This window comes from Cheilinus undulatus, linkage group 7 (assembly GCF_018320785.1).
Source record: "Cheilinus undulatus linkage group 7, ASM1832078v1, whole genome shotgun sequence".
In the NCBI taxonomy this organism is placed as follows: domain Eukaryota; kingdom Metazoa; phylum Chordata; class Actinopteri; order Labriformes; family Labridae; genus Cheilinus; species Cheilinus undulatus.
Genome location: NC_054871.1, coordinates 30,190,239 through 30,204,147, shown reverse-complemented (window position 1 = coordinate 30,204,147; position 13,909 = coordinate 30,190,239). Strand labels below are relative to the sequence as shown.

The 13,909-nt window shown below is 37.4% G+C and overlaps 1 protein-coding gene across 1 annotated transcript; it reads left to right on the top strand.

Moving 5' to 3' along the window:
* The first annotated feature begins 2,407 nt into the window (after positions 1-2,407).
* lpxn (leupaxin) lies at positions 2,408-12,917 on the top strand. The gene is made up of 9 exons (XM_041790795.1): positions 2,408-2,442; positions 3,320-3,405; positions 3,607-3,674; positions 5,979-6,075; positions 6,430-6,678; positions 6,807-6,980; positions 8,705-8,786; positions 8,881-9,029; positions 11,411-12,917. The coding sequence occupies exons 1-9, from the start codon at positions 2,430-2,432 to the stop codon at positions 11,675-11,677; spliced, it is 1,185 nt and encodes a 394-aa protein (XP_041646729.1). The 5' UTR covers positions 2,408-2,429; the 3' UTR covers positions 11,678-12,917.
* Positions 12,918-13,909: the final 992 nt, after the last annotated feature.

Below are 13,909 nucleotides of genomic sequence, written 5' to 3'. Positions count from 1 at the left end.
GTTAAGGGTGAAACCACAAAGGAGAACAGCGGCACCCTAAAACTGCAACATAGATGACATTGAGGCTAATTTTTCTACGCTTTTTAGATATTTCTTTTAAGTTCTCGTGATACTTATGTCGTTAAATCACAAAATCTTCAGTAATCGTCATAATTATTTGTTTTGGGATGATATAAAAACAGACCCCCCCCTCTTTGATCTAAGCTTTGGTTTGAACCAAAGTGGTGTGAGAAAACGCAGGTAGCAAGTGCTCGATGCGAGGTGACAGCCATATGGTAACTTAAATGAATAACATCAGCCGGAACCTTTTTAAAAGTATATCCTGACTTCTTTTTGGCCGAAAGTTATGTTTTTTTTTTCTTCTTCTCTCTCTTTTTTTTTTTTTTAAATCTGTGTGATAATAAAGCCACCGCAACTTATTGGTCTGAGTCAAAGCTGCCTTAAAGTTAAACCTTCATGCATGAGAAAAAGCCCAGTCTTTTTTACCCCCCCAGCCTTAAAGTAGAGATTGTTGCAATGGATAAAATGTTGCAAACAATCCCAGTCAGCGATACACCAGTATACTTGTATAATATTACAGATGATGGGAGAGTAATGGACTTTAAAACATTTCCTGGAATATTTCCCTCTCTGTCTCATGGGATTTTCTATTGTTGCTGACTTACCCACGCATCCTTTATTGATTTTTCAAACATGATATGATGGAGCTAAACTGATAAATGTATCATCTTTCTAGCCTTCAAAATTATTATACTCTAATTTGAATTTTAACTTCTTTTGCTTACAGTTTTTTTCAAAGTGCATTTTTTGGCTTATCGTTCTTTCAGCCACCATAGTTTCACATGCAGAAATAAAGACTTAAAATGATTTGAGGTGATGGCCATTTTTCCTTAACTGTCAGTGTCTTGAAATTCAGCCAAATTCAAATACAGCCAATTCATATGAATTGTTTATCTTTGGCTGTATTTCAAGCAATAACATTTTGTGTAAGTACACAAAATGTTATTGCTCTCTGGTTAAAAATGGAAAATCTGAAGAGTAATTTTTCAGAAGTTACAAATATTTTCCTAGACACATTTTTATAGACACATTTACTCTTTTTAGTGTATTCATTACCAGCCACCACCAGGGTTTGAGCAAACAAAAAACAAAACAAACAAAAAAGATGAGATTCTGCTTAAGTAATACTTTGACCACACCCATTTCATCCTCTTCAAACAAGTCTTGAGTGACTTTTCACTCACCTCACCTCATACTATAATGATACTCATATTATAATGAAATTCTAACAAAATTCTCTTTTTTTTTTTTTTTTTTTTTTTTTTTTGTCGGAGAGCCTACAGATGCCAGAGTATACAACAGCTGTCAGTGTGGTGACCCTGCTCCTCTCCAACCATTGAATGTAATGATTTTTCCGTGAGTTTTTTTGCATTGTCCAACACCTTTGTGCCCTCCTCTTTTGAGGTACCTTTGTCTCTCTGCCAGGGCTTCTGCCAACCACCAGCCAGAGCATTCACTGTCAATTGCACTGTTGTTCTTGTGAAATAAACTCTTTAAACATACAGTCTCATCTGGTGCTCTGCTCCTGTAGGTCTTGTAATATGTTCTTCATAATTGTTTCTTTATTTTAAAGCTTTATGTCTAATACTTGAATACACCCCTCCTAAAAAACCCATTTTTGTCCCTCCCTTTACAGTTAACAAAGAGTTTTATTGCCTCTGCCAAGGAGGTTATGTGATCAGGTGGGTTTGTTTGTTAGTTTGTTTGTTGTTAGCAACATAACTCAAAAAGTTGTGGATGGATTTTGATGAAATTTTTTTTAGGAAATGTCAGAAATGGCATAAGGAAGAAATGATTAGATTTTGGGAGTGATCTGGATCACCGTCTGGATACAGGAACTTTTAAAAGGATTCTGTACTATTGGGAAACAGGGCTAATGGCGGAGGTCTGTGCTCTCCAAGTGCTTTTCAAGTCTTTTTAATGTTAATGTATCTCTATATAAAGAGGAACCATAATCCTTTTAGGTTGAAATGCAGCCCTACACAAAACATTTCTAGTTTCTATATGGAGAAAGTATTGTTCAGTGATGAGTAGGAAACATCTATATAACTATCTAAATAACTAGAAAACTTACACTGCAAGCAGAGCAAATTTCCCCCTATGTCGAATGGGAGCAAACGTTATATTTTTCAGAGTACAACTTTATTCAGTTTGAGTAAAATTTACTCAGGTAAATTTACTTACACACACTGAGGACAATATGTGTGTTATCTCAGTTGACATTTGACTGACACTAAGACAAATATTAGTTTCCTCTTTACAAGGAAAATGAAAAGAAAAAAACGTCAGAGGAAGTGACAGTTTTGACAAGCAGAGAATATGTTACCTTAGTAACTAGGCAGACTCACAGCGTGAGAGCAGGAGCCAACATGGAAGAGCTTGGTAAGACAAATGTCTTTTTCTTACACTTGAAACACTTGTGGATTTATAATGAATGAGAAAAATAGAAGTGAAAAGCTGAATTGAACATGGAATAGAATGATTACAGTATTCTCTGACTCATCCTGTGCAGTGTGCACATACAGTACTTAGAAAGTATTACAGAAGAAACACATGAAAGCATTTCACATGATGCTGTTTTCAATTATTATTATTATTACTAATATTTGTAACTCAAACAGTGTTTTTATTTTTATTAACTACTCTATAATTTCAGTAATTCTACTTGTTATACTAAAGAATATTCTGGCAAATCAAAGGTATACAATGGGGAGGAACTATTGGGATTTATTGGTCTGTGAAATGTTCAGTTTGCTGCAAAAATCATTTGATTTAATTTCTCTTTGTTTTAAATCAATTTGAGGTTGTGCAGGTAGTGTGGAAGGTAAATACAAATATCAACCCTTTAAGCTGAATATGTATTTCAACTTTTTGCCTCTTTACCCACCAACATTTCAAATAGATATGTCTACATTTTTAAGATGTAGCCTCTAAGAATACATTGAGTGCAAGTGAGGGATGAGTTGTAATGCAATATTTGCCAATATATTCTTGCAACATTTTTAAAAAGTTTCACTTCTTCAGCAAACCAAAAAAAACCACTTCCTGAGGAAGCTGACTCACATGAAGCAACCCAGACCTTCCTTCATATGCATAATTCATCTTCAACTGTACATTACAACTCTCTATCTGCACATTAAAGAGCAGGAACTGATGTATTCTATGTGTAAACGTGTTATATGTTCTGTTTAAACTGTAAACAAAGAGAGAGTAATTCACATGTGTGGTTAGAAGATTTAAGGCCTGTGCTCTGCCACAGATTTGCTGCTGGAGGAGCTGGCCTTGAATTCTGAGCATTCAGAGGGCACTGGTGAGAACAGAAGCAACAATCAAGCTGATGGAGCGGTAAAGTTATAAGCACAAAAAAAAAAAATCACATTCTTAAAATGTCAAGTTATTATCTAAATAACCCCCCAATTTCAGCTTAATATTAAAGCATTCTTATCCAAAAAGTTTCAAAACTTAAAAAAAATAGACTGGATGACCAAATTATCTTGTGAGTTTCATGAAGAAAACTGCAGCTTGTTTTTGGTTTCATGTCCACAGGTGCGGGGTGAAGTTTATGGTGGTGTGAAAAAAAAAGGAGAAAACCCAGTCAGCTCAAATGTTTACAGGTGAAGTCCAGGCTTGAAATCCCTTTTAACCCTTGTTAAACATTTTATTTTGTTAACTTGTTCAAAGGTATCAGGATTTACATATTGCACATCATATTGTAACATCAAGATCGCCTGGTTTTGAAACTCTGTTTACAGTGCCTATCAAATGTATTCACACACTGGGATTTTTTTAGCCCTTTTATTGATATCATACATTAATAATGGTCTATGTAATTTGGCTTTTTCTCTCTTCAAAAAAATTCAATGACAAAAGGACAACAGATTTCTACAAAGTAATGTCAATTAAATAAAAAACGTAATGTAAATAATTGCATAAATATTCAACTCCTTTTAAGTGACTGACCTAATTCAATAGAGGTCTAGCCAGTTCATGCTAGTAGTCTCATAATTCATGAAATAGGGATCACCTTCGTGCAGCGAATGTGTCTCAAGTGATTTTAATATATGGTAAAGACACCGTATCAATATCAGAATATCAGTATTCCTGGCTACCATTGCACCATGAAGACAAAAGAACACTCCAAGCAACTCAGAGAAAAGGTTATTCCAAAGTATAAGTGAACATCCCCAAGAATTCTGTTAAATCCATCATCAAGAAATGGAAGGAATATGGCACATGTGTAAATCTGCCTTGATCAGGCTGCCCTCACAAACTGAGTGGCTATGAAAGAAGGAGACTAGTGAGAGAGGCCACTAAGAAACCTATGACTACTCTGAAGAAGTTACAATCTTCAGCAGCTGTAATAGGACTCTGCATACAACAACTGTTGCCCAGGTTCTTCACCAGTCAAAGCTTTATGGAAGAGTGGCAAAGAGAAATCCACTGATGAAGTAAACTCACATTTAATTGTGTCCAGAGTTTGCCAAAGGGCAATGTGGGAGACTTCATGGTCAAGTGGAGGAAGTTCTTTTGGTCTAATGAGACCAAAATGATGCTTTTGGCCATAAGACAAGATGCTATGTTTGACAAACACTGAACAGCGCACATCAACACAAACACACCATCCCCACTGTGAAGCACAGTGGTGGCAGCATTATGCTGTGGGGATGCTTCTTGACAGCCAGATCTGGAAGGCTTGTAAGGAAAGAGGGTAAAATGAATGCAGCAAAATATAGGAAAATCCTGCCTGATCCTCATGCAACCTGACAGATCTTGAGTAGTTTTGCAAAGAAGAATGGAGTAGTGTTGTAGTACCTGAGGATGGTCTTGGTCTTGAGACTGGTCTCAAGTCCACATTTTGAATGTCTTGGTCTTGTCTTGGACTCAAGAGCATTTTTCATCAAGACCGTTCGAGACCAGCACTGATCTGCTATTTCTTTGACCTCATTAATGTGATAATAAGGAGAAGCACTTCCTAAAACACCAAAGAGCTACACCTGCAAAAACTCAGACATCAGTCCATCTTATTTCCAGTCCGAAATACCTCTGAACACTTACTTTAGGCCTCATTCACCTGACAAATCTAGATAAACATCTCATTTTTATAACTTGGCATGCCAGATAGATTTGTTTCACACATTTTGCCAGCGAGAAACACGGAAACGGGCGCAGCCATCTGCTTTGCAAGGTTATCATTTAGACTTGTCCGTGGCTTTAAAATACATATAAGGATTTACTTTTTACAAGAAGGTAGTTGAACAAATTTGTTAAGATTTTAGATTTTTGGACTTTTGTATGTTGTGCTTTGAAAGAGTTGCAGACACCTTGTTTTTTTATCTGTCAAATGTATTGAAAAGAAAACTCAAATTAAAGAGAGAATACTCTTTAACTGTTTAACCTTGACATGATTTTTTTAAATGGATTTTTATGATCGTGGTCTTGACTTGGTCTCAACCCCCAAAAGCCTTGGGCTTGGTGCACTCTGGTCCCAGGCAAGTCTTGGTCTCAGATAGTGGGGTCTTGAGTACAACACTAGAATGGAGTAAAATTGTGGTGACAAGATGTGCAAGCCTGATTGAGACCTATCTACACAGACTCACTGCTGTGATTGCAGTCAAAGGTGCATCTACTAAACACTGACTTGAAGGGGCAGTCACTGATTTTACATTGCATGTTTTTATTTCATTGACATTACTTTGTAGAATGTGTTTTCACCCATTAAAGTTTTTTTTTTTTGCTTTTTTTTTGTGTGAAAACATCGACAACATTGTTTAACATCACTGATCCCCAACATCAGTAATTTAGTCCTGACAGTTTTTCTTCAGTGCTAATGTTGGCATTAGATTCAAGGTAGTCAGTCAGATGACCTTTACAGTTTGTGAGATGTGCTTTTTTTTTTTTTCCTCCTGCGATGATTTTAGTGACCTGCCTGCTCCTGTGGCAGCATCCCCAACCCCAGACTCACCCACTAGGGAGCTGGATCTCATCCTGGAGGATTTCATGACTCTGGGAGAAGAGGTACAATGTCTGCATAAGTATGTTCTCAAATAATAATTGGAAAATGTCCATTTCTACATTTTCAGGCATATCAAATTGTTAATTGTGAGAAAAAGATACTGAACATTCATTTATTTATGTAAAATAGTGGGATGTGTAGCCAAGAAGCTTTTCTCAAATAGGTGTCATTAACAAAGTGTAACAACAGAGGGCAGTATTGCACTAGTGTCAACAAGAGATAGCCCCAAGTAGAAGAATAGCACTGAAGCTGTGATTAACCCAGTACCTTTAAAGATAAGCACATATGATACACGGATTAATAGACTGGAAATATTTTATGTCTATGTATGTTTTTATGTATTTTATTATTTATAGGATCCAGAATCGTCTCAAACTCCTCCACCTCTGATTCAAAAGCAACAGAACAAAAAGAAAAATGAGGTTGGTCAACAGGAAAATAGTAGCAGCACAGCAGCTTCAGGAGCAAAACCCTCAACAACAAATAAGAAGGCAGACTCCATAGATGACCTGCTTGGGGGACTGAGCTCTGATCTGGAGAAGATTGGTGTGCAAACCACAGCCAAGGGTCACTGTGCCTCCTGCAACAAATGCATTGTTGGAAAGGTACAACATGCAAAATGAGCAAACTGTATTACCCATGTCATTCTGTCAGGTCAGAAGCAACAGAACAAAGAAATCAAATATGATGAAATGTAAAATATCCTCTAAATAACATGTCTTTTTTCCTGTAGATGATCACTGCGCTGGGTGAAGTGTGGCACCCTGAGCACTTTGTGTGTGTGGCGTGTAAGATGGAGCTGAGCACAACAGGCTTCTTTGAGAGGGAGGGACGGCCGTACTGTGACCAGTGCTACCATAAGCTCTTCTCTCCTCGCTGTGCTTACTGCAAGGGGCCAATCATGAAAGTGAGAAAGTCGTTTCTCTTTTCTGTGTTTATATTTTTCCCCCTATTTTATTTTATTGTTATTCTTAACCTATTACTGCCTTATACCTTCAGACTGTTTCTGGCATTTGACAGTACTTTTCTTTTGACAATATAATCAACCAAAAAGATATTTACCATGCTCATGTTGCAGAAATGTAGAAAAATACAGCTATATACGGTAGGATTTTTTTTTTCCATTGTTATCTCTCCCACTCTACAATATTTATTGGGAGAACTAATTCACATGGATTGCATTTTTGATGTATGAATGAAATATAATGAACTAAAGGCAAAATCATAACAGTAAGTTAAAAATGTGGCTACTTTAAAAAAATCAGATGTGTTGAATGGGGCAGATTTTTTTAATGTTTTGGTGTTTGGTGCAAATCCAGTATTGGGGTGTTCACTTCCCTGATTTTTCCCTCCCTAATGGGAGCTGAATGTTCAATAAAAATGCACTTTAGTTTTTTAGCTAAATATCAACATATGAAAATGGCACAGACAGGCTGATATTGTATCTTCAGTGTTTTGGATATGGCTTTGTCATAAGAGTATGAGGACACCAGGAAATTTGAAAGTTTCCCAATTTCAACAGGAGCCCATTTCTACTGTCTACTTCTTTTCTGTTTTTTCTTCATAGTTGTTGGTATGTAGACCGTCCTTTTTGTATCAGTGGAAATATATGTATGTCCAGAGGAATGTGTGTGATGATTCCTGATCTGGGCTTCCAGATAGTCTGCGTGGCATGAACCCATTGCTTTCTGGGGCGAAATCAGGGTTGTTCTTTGCGTTGTAAGGGTTCAGAGATGTGGTGTCCCTGTGCCAACAGGACTCATGGAGACCTCAGTCTTGTCAGCGTGGCTGTGGCTCAGTAGGTAGAGATGATTAACTTGCTATTGGAAGGGTATGAGTATGATCCCCACCTTAATGTGGGCAAGATACTAGTCCCCCGTTTGGTGTATAGATAAATTTCGATGGGATTAGATTAGACAATTAAGCCAATTCCCCATCAGTGAGTGAAAGTGGAGTGAAAGAGTGTGAATGGGTAGACATGACCTGAAAATGTTATATAAGCTCAAGTCCATTATTTCAGATGATTGCTGCTCATCCTGTGCATGATAATAACACAAAAAGGAGCAAAATTACTCAGTATGCATGGATAGGTAAATAATTTACATGTCAGCGTGTGCATTATATTGTTCAGAGACAATATTTTATCAAATAAATTCTAGGAGCAAAAATGAATCAGGGTCAGAAGTGATCACCAAAGTCTCAACAGTGTTAGTACAAGAGTGGATAAATAACCCTATTGTCTCATTATCAACACGCCAGATAAGCATAAATCATATCATATGACTTTATTTTCATGAACTTTGATTTAAATTTGTTCTGTCATATATGACCTTAAAGAAGTGCACAATAATCCTGTGAAGATTACGTGATGACAGAAAGTGGTATACAGATTATTTTTCTTTACTTGCTTCACGCCACATAATAAGTAAAACAGAAAAGCATTTTGGGATTTTGCTGTCTGTTACTGCAGACCAAAGTCATTTTTCAACAACTAATGGGACTTTTCTATATTCACTTTTTCATTCCTCACTTCCTCTTTCCTGGCATATGATCATGTTTAATGGGGCTGATCTTATTGTTTTGGAAAGTTCTGTACTGTTGTCATTTATCCATGTCTGCTTCATTTAACAGAACATCCTGACAGCTCTGGATCAGACCTGGCACCCTGAGCATTTCTTCTGCACACACTGTGGAGACCTGTTTGGATCTGAAGGTGAGGGGTGTGTGCATGCATTTCTCTCATTTTGCCCTTCATCAAACATGTTTTTATGATTCCTAACTCAGAATGTGTCTTTTATTGGCCCCAGGTTTCCTAGAAAAGGGCGGGAAGCCATATTGTTGCAGGGACTTCTACCACCTCTTTGCTCCAAAGTGCTCTGGCTGTGGAGAGTCAGTGAGGGAGAACTACCTGACTGCAGCCAATGGCACCTGGCATCCAGAGTGCTTTGTGTGCGCGGTGAGCCCTTTTACCTCAGACCACACACACGGCTCTGGCTCACGCACAAGCCTGGGAATAAATGAGAAAGATACCCACACGTTTGCTTTATTTGCAACATTTGGACCACAAGGCTGATGAGAACCTTATGGCTGATGAATACGCTGAGGTTGCAATGATGCAAATAAATCAAGGAAATGATATTCCTCACTGTGGATATCTTTTACAGTCTCTTCCAAACTACTTGTGTATGCAGCATCTGGACAAAAACGGTTCAGTGTGCAGCTCTACTTTCTCTATATTGAGCCGTGAGTGACGCTTAAATGTAAAATGCCCTCAGAAGACATGTTCTCAAAGAAGGTAGCAACTTTAAATTCTCTTACTTTAATGTCCTCAAAAATTGTTCTTGGCTGATCCTAAACCTGAACATGAAATCCATAAAATATACGGCTCTGAAAACTTAGAGCACAAAAATCCAATAAATCAAATGAACCACAACACACAAAACATGGCAGACATCCTGATGTTACTACTTAGCCTTGTCTTTACAGCACTTACATCGTCCCCAACACAAAAATAATCCATCTACTGCAGAATGTAAACATTGTTTTTATATGGAGCAGTCATTATCAGCCTGGCCAGAATTGCTGACCTAAATCTGTCACCAGGTTACAGTAGGTCACACACCAGGAAAACTGAAGTGGGCACTCAGCAGTGCCCCAGCCTTTTTAATCAACTCCAGATAAATAAAATACAGGAGGCAGTTCATCAAATTCTAAACATTTCTCTGAACTTCTCTCTCTTTAAATTAAGAGCAGACTAGTTTTTTAGAGCTTTTCAATACATGAAATATGGAACAATGAATCACACTTTTATCATCATTGTAATACAAGCGTTTTCAATAAAATATCACAAATTTTACTTTGAAATTTTTCATGGAAAAGTCATAGAAAATATCGGTTGTAAATATTGGCAGAAATGTTCATATTTGTCAAAACCAATAGTTCACTTTTCACATTCATATGTTGAAACTAATATCATACTGATAATATCATGCATCCCTAATCATAAAAATACATAAAAGACATACATGCACCAAAACAGATGGTAAAAGGGGCACAATGATAAATACTAGCAGGATGCTTGAAATTGACATTGAAATGACAATAAGGCCAATCTAAAAATAGACAATAAAAGTTATAACATCATATTTATTCATTTAAGGAGATAAAATTGGTGGCTTTCTGTAGTCACAGGAGAAGATCTTAAAAGAGGCAATTTGCATGGATATGAATATGGTATGCCTTGAGATTTTGGCTCAATGTCAGGTGTGCCTTGGGCTAAAAAGTTTGAAAACCACTTATCTAGATAATCTGTTAAGAGACAGCTTTTACAAACACACACCTAAACTGTAGCCTTGCAAAGCAGATGGATATGCCCGTTTCCTTGTTCCTCACTGATGAATCCATCTTGCAAAGCTCCCCGTCTGAACTGTTTGGGCCCGGTTAGAAAGTGACAGGACCAATCAGGGATGAGGGGCAGTACTTTCAGGCACGGCAGAGTCGTGACGTAAGCAAGAAGCAACAAGAGGCCGGTGCCATTACGGTGGAAGAAATTAGCGTGGATGCTGCTAAAGCACCAGTTTCATTAGAACTTGACGACATTTCTTTGTTAAAAGTAGAACAAAGAACAGCAGTGAGTTGTTTTCTTTTCAAAAATGACAAAAAGTCGTGTATGGACATGCCTGTAGTCGCCATGGTTCGCGATATTCCTCAGTAGCTGCGCATGCGCACCTCAGTCATGGCTATGTCACATGTTTTGTTGCTTTGATTGGCCTGTAAAGATGTGTCGCAGACTGTTCATCCAATCACACTCGAGATTTTTTCAAATCCTCTGCCCTTTCCCAAACACTTGAAGGTATTGAACGTATTGAAGGTTTTCCCTGGTGTGTCAGGTTACCTAAACTGTCCTTTCTCACAGTTGACATTTGGGCTTGTTCAACACAGGTGTTACTCATGCCATTAATGAACTATTCCATGCTGGACTGGGTGTTGTGCCTGCTGGCATACACACATAAACGGAACATGGCTATTACCAATATTAGGATTTACACCTGTACTTTTACAACCAGGGCAAAAATATCTGCCAAGGCAAACTTCTTTACCACAGGAACACGTGTGGCATCCCCTCTTTATAGACTTGGTAATGTTCCTTTTCAAAGTAAAGAGAAAAACATAATTAGCAGGGTGCTGCAGTGCACTGACCTAAGTACAGGGGCTGTAGTCTTCAAATGTGGGGGCCCATCACAATGTTCCTCTCTCCTCTCAGTGGAGGCAAGAATATCTCAAAACGAAATCAGACATAGAATACAATACTATTAATTATCTTTTGTCTCTCCTCAGGATTGTCTGAAGCCCTTCACTGATGGCTGTTTCATGGAGTTGGATGGCCGACCCCTCTGCGTACTGCACTTCCACTCCCGGCAGGGGACTGTGTGTGGAGGCTGTGGTGAGCCCATCACAGGCCGCTGCATCTCTGCTCTCGATCGCAAGTTTCACCCTGAGCACTTTGTGTGTGCCTTCTGTCTGCGAAAGCTCAGCCAGGGCGTCTTCAAAGAGCAGAAAGGGAAACCGTACTGCTCGACCTGCTTCGACAAACTCTTTTTGTGACCAACAAAAACAAACCCTTAATTCTTGATCCTTATTAAGATAATTATTCACATGAATGACACATTTATATGAGGCAACTATATTTTTCTCACATTGCCTAATTATATTTGCATTAGCACAAATGAGAAATAAATTTTTTACTTCTGTAGTACCTGACACTTTAACTGATTTTAGAAGCCAATATGATGGATTACAATTCACAAGTGTATTTAAATATAAATTACAACTGAAATTATAAATGGATTATGTAAAAATACCAAGGGAAAAGGCTTACACTGTACCATTATTAACTATATGGTCATAAAACACATGGAAAACACCCATGTTAAAAAACTGGAGAGACTTTTCACATGTGTGATATTTGGATGGTTCTCGGGCTAACTTAGAGGGATTTCATATTTCATGACGACATAAAATGTGTAAACAGAGAAAGAAAAACACAGAGAAGCAGTTTTAATCCATGGTTTCCATTAAATGATCCTCCGTTTGCCACCAGGCTTGGCAGAGTGCAGATCCTCTCTGCAACGTGGAGCAGTTGTCTGTGTAGGTGATAGCTTGTATTGGCAGAGACTGGCACAAAACAGGCGTGCCAGCCCGAGTTTCCTCTTACTCTGACTTACCATTTGGCCCCTGGCATACTTATAGGATTCAAACAGGCTCTTCATTCTCCACACTGGCTCCTTTGTAGATGCCTATGGAAGATTAATGAAGGTGTTGAGATGGACAAAGGTGGTTTCAGAGGGAGACTTGCATCACTGCATCTTTTAGTAGCTCATGTTAATTGCTGAGAGATAAATCCGTCCTGCAGTGTTCAAGACCTTTATGTTTGCTGATGAACACTGTAGATATGTGCCCATTTGTTGACTGATGTATTACTTATACCTTCTATTAAGTTTTTAATGTAATATGTATGTTGAGGTGAGGTTTATTTGATGGTATGATTTTGTTATGGTTTGTTTTTGCAGTGTTTAAATGTTCTTGCCTTTTTCTAAAACTGTAAACATTCAGTTAATTGAAGGTATGCACAAAGCTTCAAAAATCACACAAAACTCTCTTAGACATAATACTACCTTGTATGTAATTGTCATATAGATATATTGCTAAAGCTGCTTCAGTAGCCATTTTTTCAAATGTATACAGTGCTTAACAAATTTATTAGACCACCACCCAAAGTAAGGTTTATGCCACAGCAGCCCTAAATTAACAGCATTGGTAATTACCAAAATCTTTTTTTATGCTTCTGCAATGGTTAATACACCAATATGTAGAAGCTCTTTAACCCAAATGATATTTTTAATGCTAAAATATAATAATTATTGTTTTCCATGAATTTTCAAATTTACTGATTTACAAAAAAACTGAAAAAAATAGTAAGTCACATTATTATTTTGATTAATATGTCAAATTATAGTTATTTACTTGCATTCCTGAACAGAAAAAATAGTTTTAGTGGTTGAATGTTATGCTTGATTAATTTCTGACTTCTCAGAGAAGCCCAGTGAGCCGGCTCAAATTTGGGTATGAAAAGGTGAATTCAGTTTGAAATTCCTCATTCCTGTTCAAAATGGTAAAATGTGGAGAGCTCACTGAAAATGAAACAGTCAGCATTAAAGCACTTCATGATGCTGGATGGTCTCTGAGACAAATATGACAGGTGGTCTAATAAAATTTTTAAGCACTGTATATATATTTCTAAAGACATATATTAAAAATTTAGAAGTTAGAAATACAAATATTTAGACTAATAATAAAAACAGGGGAGAAAAGAAGGGGGTTGGGAAAGGTTATACAACTAAATAAAACTTTCAAAAATAAAATCTGATTAAACTTCTGTTTAGGGTTAGGTAAGGGTTAAGGTAACAGCTAGGATACATTAAAAGTTAAAAACCTGACCTGCAAAACCTGATAAAATATTTAATTATCAGCTTACAGGAAAAAAGCTTGTCCTCAATAGAAACATTCTAACCCAGGGAGCGTAGTTTACCTTGCTCCTTTAGCTGCAAAAGCTGCGTAGATAATGGAGCTACACAGCTACATGGCTAACATAGCTAAAGCTAAGCTCACAGAGCAGCCACTTAAACTATGTAGCTATGGCATCTTTGTAGCTACGTTAGCTTTAGCTATGTTTGCTAAAGCTCACGTTGCTAAAGCTAACTTAGCTTGGCTTATGTGGTAACCGTAATTACATAGCCAGAGAAGCACACTTTAGCTATGTTAGCTTTAGCTAAAGCT

Bases quoted from the DNA above. Each gene is read 5' to 3' on its own strand.
- lpxn (XM_041790795.1), top strand. The intron at 6,076-6,429 runs GTACAATGTCTG...TATTATTTATAG, and splicing joins TCATGACTCTGGGAGAAGAG to GATCCAGAATCGTCTCAAAC. The intron at 8,787-8,880 runs GTGAGGGGTGTG...TATTGGCCCCAG, and splicing joins AGACCTGTTTGGATCTGAAG to GTTTCCTAGAAAAGGGCGGG.